The 9,163-nt window shown below is 36.8% G+C and overlaps 2 protein-coding genes across 2 annotated transcripts in view; one reads left to right on the top strand and one right to left on the bottom strand.

Moving 5' to 3' along the window:
- LOC107862058 (protein HEADING DATE REPRESSOR 1) overlaps positions 1-991 on the top strand; it is a 6,149-nt gene extending 5,158 nt beyond the window's left edge. Inside the window, exons 2-3 of the mRNA XM_016707499.2 lie at positions 98-423; positions 567-991. Coding sequence (XP_016562985.1) covers positions 98-423; positions 567-770 — 530 coding nt within the window. The 3' untranslated portion in view covers positions 771-991. The remainder of the gene's footprint in view (positions 1-97; positions 424-566) is intronic.
- A 387-nt stretch (positions 992-1,378) lies between these two features.
- On the bottom strand, positions 1,379-6,625 carry LOC107862059. The gene is made up of 6 exons (XM_016707501.2): positions 5,972-6,625; positions 5,235-5,483; positions 4,968-5,141; positions 4,721-4,827; positions 2,529-2,851; positions 1,379-2,131 (listed from the first exon to the last, which is right to left on the bottom strand). The coding sequence occupies exons 1-6, from the start codon at positions 6,122-6,124 to the stop codon at positions 1,560-1,562; spliced, it is 1,578 nt and encodes a 525-aa protein (XP_016562987.2). The 5' UTR covers positions 6,125-6,625; the 3' UTR covers positions 1,379-1,559.
- Positions 6,626-9,163: the final 2,538 nt, after the last annotated feature.

The raw sequence follows: 9,163 nt of genomic DNA on the forward strand, positions 1-9,163 counted from the left end.
AGAGTCCGAGCAACATATTATTCAATATACAGTTTACACAATTCATATTTTGTATATTAATACATTCAGCATGCTAAGAAAATACTTCACCTAGTAGCTAGTGTGAAGAACTTGGAAAACCAAGTCACTGATAAAGCTGAGGAAACACCTCAAAAGCAAGAAGAGTCTCCCACTGATGAAAAGATGCAGGAATCTCAGCCCTCAACTGAACTTTCTGAGCGTAGAAAGGCGCTATTTGAACCATTGGAACCGGTTACGAATGCCAATGGTCGAAGGCCATCAGCTGAAACTTTACTACCCCCACCAGACTTTGACGCTGCATGCTACCCCAAAGGTTGGCTTGCTGGAAAGAGACGTAAGCTTGTCAATGTGGATGTGGTTGAAAGTATGCGAAGAATCGCTCTGCAGGAAATGAACAGAAAGGTGATGTTCTCAAAATTATCATTTTCTTGCTTTCTAATAATCTATTTGTTTCTTTTTTTGCCATCTATTTATGTGTGTTCAAGTTTACGTCTTTCCCAGTTAAAGTCGTCAACAGAAACACTCATCACATGACAATGCTGCAGGATCGCGAAATTGATGGTCTGAACGAGCAGTTAGAAGCAGATGCTCAATGCCTGGAACATCTGCAAATACAGCTGCTAGAAGAAAGAAGCAAGCGTGCCGATGTAGAAAGGCAAAATGCAATGCTGCAAAGCCAGATAAATGTGCTTATGAACATGATTCAGGAGAACGATGACATTGATAATGATGGTACAGATGATTCTTAATTGGTTTGCTTCTTTATTTTTTGTAGATTTCGTTAGACGATAATAGGGCAGATATAGAAGAAGGTATGTAAAATAGAGCGAATGCTGGCAGAGTATTCGCAAATATCAGTTACTGTTTAAAAGCACCACTCCGTCTCCGTGTGTAAAATGTTAGTATGTTGGCACTTCCTTTTATTTGCTCTATTTGTGTAATGGGCAACTTTCTTATATTTGGCCTTCCACTGCCTCGTAACAGTGTTGCTAATTTTATTGTGAATGGCGACTGTTTTTTCATCGGGGTCCCAAGTAATTTGGCTACGCAGCCAATTTGCCCCCAAAATCGAATTGTGGTGTTCAATAAATGGGTTTTAGACATGGGCATTTTTAGAGAAGCGAAGCGCTTAACTTCATTTGAAATCAATCTCACTATCAACCTTTAGCCTTTGCCACAGTTTGTGGACCAGGTTACAAAGTTATCATGTTGTAAGTAAAAATCCGCTAGTCTAAGCACCAGGTAGATGCATTTTTTGGGGTAAATTTTAATGCAAAAATGCAGAATGATGAAATATTGTCATTGATAAAACCTATTCGAGCGACCTGGACAACACTCTTCTCTGTATTGCACGAACTAAAATAGAAGATGACTATATATATATATACTACCGACAAATCTAGAAGGCTTTGATTACAACCAAATCCTAAACTGGACACTGTAGCTAAGCAGTGTCTTGCAAGACGCTATGCCTGCTATATACAAGAACAAGAGCAACTTCACCATCCTTTACTGGACAATGGCAAACTAAGCAGTTCCTATCTAGAATCTTCATAGATATTGTACAAAAACTGAGGCAAAGATGCAATTCTTGGCAGATTCACCAACAGCTCCCCTACCGAGTCTCTTCTTGACATGGACGGAGCTGGATCATTTGATTTAACATCTGCTCTAGAAGGATCCTCAACCTTCTTTCCACTTGTTGCTGGTGGGAAGAAACTGATCAATTCATCAGTTCTCTTACCTCCAGCTGCAACATCACCATAATTCTCACTCTTATGAGCTGTTGCAGGATCCTTCTGAAGAAGACAGCACAGAGAATTGACCCTTGTCATGAGAGATTTCTCATCTGATGCTGGAATATTTTGAGTGTCGCTAAACAAGCACCTCGAAATCTCTTCCAGAATCTCCAAGCTTTGCCGTTCATCACTGGACAGGCTTACACCTGCAGACGTTCCCTGCTCAGAAAAACGCTGTTCAAAGTGGCTCACCAAATCTTTCATCGACATGGAAGGAAGAAGACCAGGCACTCGGAGCTGATCTAGGTTACCGAGGCCTTTCAATTGCTGCATATCTCTACTGACATCTTGAATTGCCCTCGTATCCATCACTGCAGGTTAAATGACAGTACAGCTAATTAAAAGACGTTCATTATCAGCAAGCCTCAACAATGACAAATATTTCGAAAGGCAATTAGGATTGATTCAGGATCAGTTGGGCTATATCACGATTGTGCACAATAAAGCCTCAACTATAATTTGGATCTGTCAATGGTCTTGATTACTGCAATTGCTCAAGATATGCTTAAATACTAGTAATTTAAAGAAACCAATGAAAACTGTAGCAGCAGAATAAGGAATGTAATCTCTATAACCACCACAGTGCTTCCACCAAGCAACATAAATTAAGAAAAATAAAGAAGAAACGAATAAGATGCAACAAGCAGAAGAATCAAAGTTCTTGAAAAGCTTAGGGTCCTAAGCAGACAAGCATTAATATATAATTACCTGAGATTGGAGAAGGTGTTTCTGGATGAATGTTTTCCAATCGTCTACTTGCAAAATCTTGCTCCCCATTTGAAGAACTAAGGGCTCCTAAAGGTGAAGCGGCACCATGCAAGTTGAGGAAGGTGGTACTTCTCTCATTATTCAGATTAAATTCTGAGTCAGACACATTTGGGCTTTCAAATACTGAAATTTTGGATTCAAAATGTGGAGAATCTAGCGTAATTTCTGGTTGTTGACTCAGGAATTTAAGACGTGGATCACACTGAACGAGCTTTTCAAAGTGCTTTCCTAGCAAGCCTTGTGCACACTGCAAGTAATGTCGCCTACAGAAGGAACAAAAAAAGAAACAATCAAAAAAGGAGGGGAGTTTCTACTTAAAAACTGAACCACATTGACATAATAATCAAGGAAATGCCAGAATTGCGAGCATAAATAGGGTCTAACAGCTTATTAAGCTTGCATAAAAACAGCAGCACCATTTTGTCAAGTTCATACAAATACTCAAAAATAAATGACAAAAGGCCAATCTGGACATCTGCTGCCCACAAAAAAGGGGATTAAGGGGCTGTATCTGAAGTTTATCCCGGCCTCGAGGGAAGGTGGATTCCAAGACCAATTTATTATTTTATTTCATTTTTACAGGAAAGGAGATCCTAAGCCATCAAATATTGGAGAAAGTATGAATTTTTAGAGAAAGCAGAACCTAAGCCATCAAATATTGGAGAAAATATATTACCTTTCAGTCTCATTGAATTCACTCCTAGCCAACATGAATCAGGCAACAATTATTAGATTGTATATAGGTAGACTATAATCAAAGCTGAAAAGAAAGCTTATTAAATGGACAGATGAAAATTGTGGGTCAACCATTGAAACTTCGTTACTACTGATGAACACAACAACATACCCAGTATACTCCCACCAAGTCGGAGGTTACAACTACCTATATTTCACCTAAATCTCTACCAATTAAGATATCAAGTGTGGCATTTTACATATTTGTCTGTTTTATGCATTAGCAGAAACTATGGTGATACTTGGGTAGAATTTAGTTGTCAATAGTGTCGAATCATCATAAGTACGAGTGGTACTATGTGGAGTTGAGAGTATCTAAACCTTCTCTCGTCCTCTATGTAGCCTCTTGTAATTCTACTTGAATGCTATGAGAATGCAGCAGAAATGACCTACTAAAGCCCTCTAAACACAAACCGTGGGACATTAGACGTTGCCTAAATCAGAAGAAGAAACACACATCCAGATGAATTGGCAGAATGAGGTTGATTTATTCGGATTCCATACTTCCCCTCATGGGATGAATTGAACCATTTAATTAAAGAAATTGACGAATCTCTATAATTTATAAAGCCTCGGATAATTTCTACTTCATAATTTCTGGCGGCCAAACATAACATACCATGAAGACTTCAGTTCTTCTGTAAAAGTGCTCCGCTTATTGTAATATTCACTACTCAAGATGTACAACAGGAGGTGCAACTACTTTATTTGGAAAAAAGAAAGCAATTTATGTATATAGACCCACTCTTATCCTAGGGACTTGGTAAGGACAAGCATGATGGTTCAATTCTCACTAATGCTCTTTAAGTGATACCCAACAAATAAATGAAAGAAAAGTGTGAATCTTTAGGTACCTAATGTTGATCACCATGCAGATTACTGTCTTTACATCATTAAAGAAGATATAATTTCTAAATTTGTAGAGAAAATAGAGGTCGAACACTACTACTGGAGAAATTTCAAGATATTAGGGGAGGGAAAACACCAAAGAAGGTCATGACTCACGATAAACCGAATAGCTAAACAGATTAGGTCAAAAGGGTGTGGTCTAGCAGTCAATAAAGTGGGTGGGGAATCATGTATCTCAGGTTCAATTCCTAGCTGAGACAAAAACACTAGGTAATTTCTTCTTAAATATTCAAGTCTTGGTGACAGTGTTACCCAGTACATGTGCTAGTTATAAAAAAAAGGCAACAGATGAGAACTTGGGGTTGCTGGGTGAGGTAGCAGGTAGCCTGGACAACACGGTTATTAAAAGAAATGCAACAGATAAGTACTTGGGGAATTGGTGTCCCTGAAAAACAAGGAAAATTAGTAAAGGCAATTACTATAAGTGCTGGTGCATAAACAGAGCAAACATAAAATGAGAACAAGTCAAAATAAGACAAGGAACATACTTGTGTATGCTGGCCTGTCCACTAGTAAAATCAGATGTAGCTTGCCAAAGTGTGTGCTTCCTAGGTTGTGGATTCGTCTCCCTGAAGAAAAGAGGCTGTCTTGATAGCTGCAATATAAGAATCCTTTAGCACTTTGATCACCTTTAGGATAATAATTAGAAGTAAACCGGAAGTACATTTGCCAATTAAGTGGGAAGAGACAGTTTCCCAATAACAACAACAAAAGAGATGGCCCATTACCACTTACCACAACATCTAAAGTTCCACGTCCATCATCAGGGTAACTTGCCTTCAAACCCATAATGTCTGACCACTGGATTTCTATCTTATTCTTGAGACCACCGTCAAGTACTTCCCAAACAAGTTTATGCTTCGCAAAGTAACATTTTGCCACCAGATCTCCTTCATATCTCGACTTATACTGCAGAAAACAACACAATTCCAATCAGTTCTAGATCTTCTTAACTTGTAAGATCAAGATTTAAGATACTCGAAACTAAGACATCAATATTACCTCCCAGCTCCCAATTCTCAGAACTGTGGCAGGAAAGTTCGAGGCTTTGAGCTTTTCAATAGTTCCAGAGTTCCCCTTCTTCCCCTGATTTCCCCCCTTGGGGCTGTTACCCTGAGAAAGCTTCATCTGGATCAAATCCAACAGCGATGGGCTCTTCCTTAGCCTTAAACCTAATGGACTGGGCTCATCCAGCGGGTTGTACTGCGAAGGTGCAACTGGAAAACCATCATCTCCTACAACCACTTGTTGCTGTAGGAAAAAAGACCCACAATTCAAATGAGCTAATCATCATACAATAAACTATATAGGAACTACTACCATAAGCAGCATAAAAAGGGCTAGCTAGTAATAATCCATCAACAAGCATAAATCTTCTTACTTATACCCAACAATACACTTGTACTGGAATACTCTTCCTTCTTTGATCCCCTACACCTTTCTATATTTACGCAGTTTTAGATCCTTCATCTAGAGTTTATTCACACCATCAAGTCACTGAACAGGAAATTGCAAGTAACTCTATTTAATTAGCATTGATTGATGATCTATCACAAATGGCAAGTCCTCAACTTTAACATCCAATTTTATAATTAATTTCCCTAATTTATATTAAACTTATATCTGCAAATTCCTTTTTTTAATAAGCTCAAGTCCATCCAAGCACAAACACAGAATCTGTAGAAAACAAAAATTAACAAAAAGCATGTGTAAAAAGAGGCAAAGAGAATAGAACAAACTTGAGAAGTAGAAAGTTTGGATCGCTTGTTGAGGGGGCCATGTGCTTCATCTAAATCATCTTCGAATTCCAGTTTCACCGCTGCCGTCGACTTCCCCTTCAGCCACTGAAAGTCCGTCGCCTCTTCCATGTCCGTCCTCATCAATTGTACCATACTTGAATACACCCAAATTAAAATATCTAATAGCTGTATATCATCAAGAAGAGAAAACAATGTTTGTTTTTTACTACTGCTACCTTAATAATGAAGCTCCCTATCCCAATTTATATTATATGATGATATGTTTTCTTAATTAGTAAATATATTTAATGGTGTTATTAAAGTAGAGTAATATTTTATTCATATGGGTCTATTTATTGGACAAACAAAGAATCCTCAAAAGCTATATTCATTTATTCATGTTTCCATGTATTTATTTATTTATAAATAAACACTGAATTAAGTTAAATTAAAGTAACACTAACCATAAATGATAATAAGCCACCACTAGTATACTCATTTCGTCACTAAATAAGCAATATTTTTAGTTTGAATATATCTCAATAGATTTTGATTATGAAAATGGTTCTTTATTCAAAGGATCGTGAAGTTTGGAAAAATATTTAATTATTTAAAATTTCATTTATTTAGAAATAAAATAAAAATTGCTAATTTAAGAAGGAGCCATATATTATGGAGTATTATTAAAAAGAAATTAAACACGTGTCAAATTACGCGCTCGTAATGTAGAGTGCGCTGGAGTCACGTGAAGAGTTTTGGATAAAATGAATGACGAGGCATATTTCGGGAAGGTTCGGTATTCGGCTAGTGGGAACGGCTGCGATGGGGTAAATATGACACGTGGAAGAATCTAACGGTGGATGACACGTAAGATGCTGAATTGGATACGTTGGGTCGGCTGCCTAGTGGATAATGTTTTGGATTTATTGCTTTTCAATTTTTTAATTAGTGCTATTTTATGTCTCATTTTTTTTCTTTTTAATTCCGCTAAAAAAGAATATTATCTTTATTTAAAAAAAAAAATGTTTTAAATTGATAGAAAATTTAAAGACAATTTTTAATTCTTGTGATTTTAAATTAAAATTATGTCAAATATATATAAATTTCTTCTTCTTCTTTTTTTGGTAAAAATGAAAATATTTTTTAATTTTATAATTTAAAATGTGTCATACGAAAGGCTGAAATTAAAGTATTTTAAAAAAAGAAGAGTCATTCTTTTTTATACAGATTAAGAAAATAATAAAAGAAGTAGGTTATTTTTTAAAATGAATAAGTATTATTTTATTACAATTAAAAACAATTTAAATTTAAAATTATTTACAATCACACAAACATTAAAATAATTTTAAGACCATAATTTTAAAAGTCCTAATTTTTTCTTAAATATCATATTTTAAATGATAAGTATCACGCAAAATAAGACGGAGGGAGGAGTAATTTATTTATTTATTCTGTTTTGTCGGGTTATGGATGACGGAATAAACACGCGTGTACCTAATTCCAACTTTTTTTTTCCTTTGATTTGATATTCATATTACGGCGGCTTTATAATTCACGCGCTGTCTTTTTACGACCAATCATGACTTGATTTTACACCTCATTTCATTTATTTTTGGAAGAAAATTTAGCACAATGAATCTTTTTTGAACTATTAACAAAGTTTTACCTATTATATAGAGTTAGTTTCTAACAAGTAATAAAATAATATTTGATAATTTTTTTTCACTTTTACTTATTATACAAGTGATTTACTCGTGTTAATATTATCGACAATCTGATGATGTAAATTTTATAATAGACTGTTATCTATTATAGTATTTCAATTTTTATTTTATCATAGAACTTTATTTATGTGATTTGATTGATGGAAAATATTTATTGACAATGGATACAACAACAACAAACCCAGAATATTCCCATAAAAGTGGGATCTGAGGAAGGTAAAATGTACGTAGTTCATAGCACTACCTCCAAAGAAATAGAGAAGTTGTTTCCAATAAACCACCGGCTCAAGATAGAGAATACTAAACCGGAGCGTAATGAAACAGGAAGCATGATAGATGGCATAACATAAAAGGAATAAGACATAATAAAATAGAAATCAGAGTAATACGAAAATAAGGTAGATAAGCACAATATGAGATAAAAGGTAAGCCATAGGACATCTAGAATACGACCCCCACCTAGTAGAAACATACACACACAGACCAGAAACACCCGCCACACCCAGACCCTCCTGACTAGGAGCTTCTACATATGGACACAATCTTAGGATTACTAACGCGGCTATACATGAACTCTTCTAACTACTTGCTACAACCTACGCACACAACCTAGCCTTCTTCCCTTATCCGCGACCTCCACACCTTCCTATTTAGGGTCATGTCCTCAGTAAGCTGAGCAGCTCCATGTCATGTCTAATCACTTCCCTTCAGTACTTCTTCAATCTACCTCTCCTCCTCTTGAAGCCATCCAACGCAAGTCTCTCACACCTACGAATTGGGGCATCCATGACCCTCCTCATCACATGTCCATACCATCTCAACCTTTCTTTCCGCATCTTGTCCTCCACCGAAGTCACTCCCACCTTCTCTCAAACAGTCACATTCCTAACTTTATCCCCTTTAGTAAGTCCACACATCCAATGCAACATTCTCAGTTCCACCACCTTCACCCTTTGAACGTGGGAGTTCTTGACTGGCCAACACTCTGCTCCATATAGCATGGTTGGATGGACTGCCACTCTATAGAATTTGCCTTTAAGCTTAAGTGGCATCTTCTTATAACACAACACTCCCGAGGTGAGTCTCCACTTCATCCAACCAGCTCCAATACGGTTAGAGACATCCTCATCAATCTCGCCATTCTCCTGAATCATAGACCCAAGATACTTAAAACTATCCCTCTTACAAACATCCTAGGAATCCAACCTCACCACCATATCGTCCTACTTCCTTAAGTCACTAAACTTACACTCTATATACTCTGTCTTGGACCTACTCAACCTAAACTCCTTAGATTCAAGGGTTTGCCGCCAAACCTCTAATTTTTCATTCACACCCCCCTCCCCCGCGTCTTATCAATCAGCACTACATCGTCCGCAAACAACATACACCACGACATCTCCCCTTGAATACTCCGCGTCAATATGTCCATACCAACGCAAACAGGAACAAACTAAGAGTCGAACCC

This window comes from Capsicum annuum, chromosome 3, assembly GCF_002878395.1.
Source record: "Capsicum annuum cultivar UCD-10X-F1 chromosome 3, UCD10Xv1.1, whole genome shotgun sequence".
NCBI lineage: Eukaryota > Viridiplantae > Streptophyta > Magnoliopsida > Solanales > Solanaceae > Capsicum > Capsicum annuum.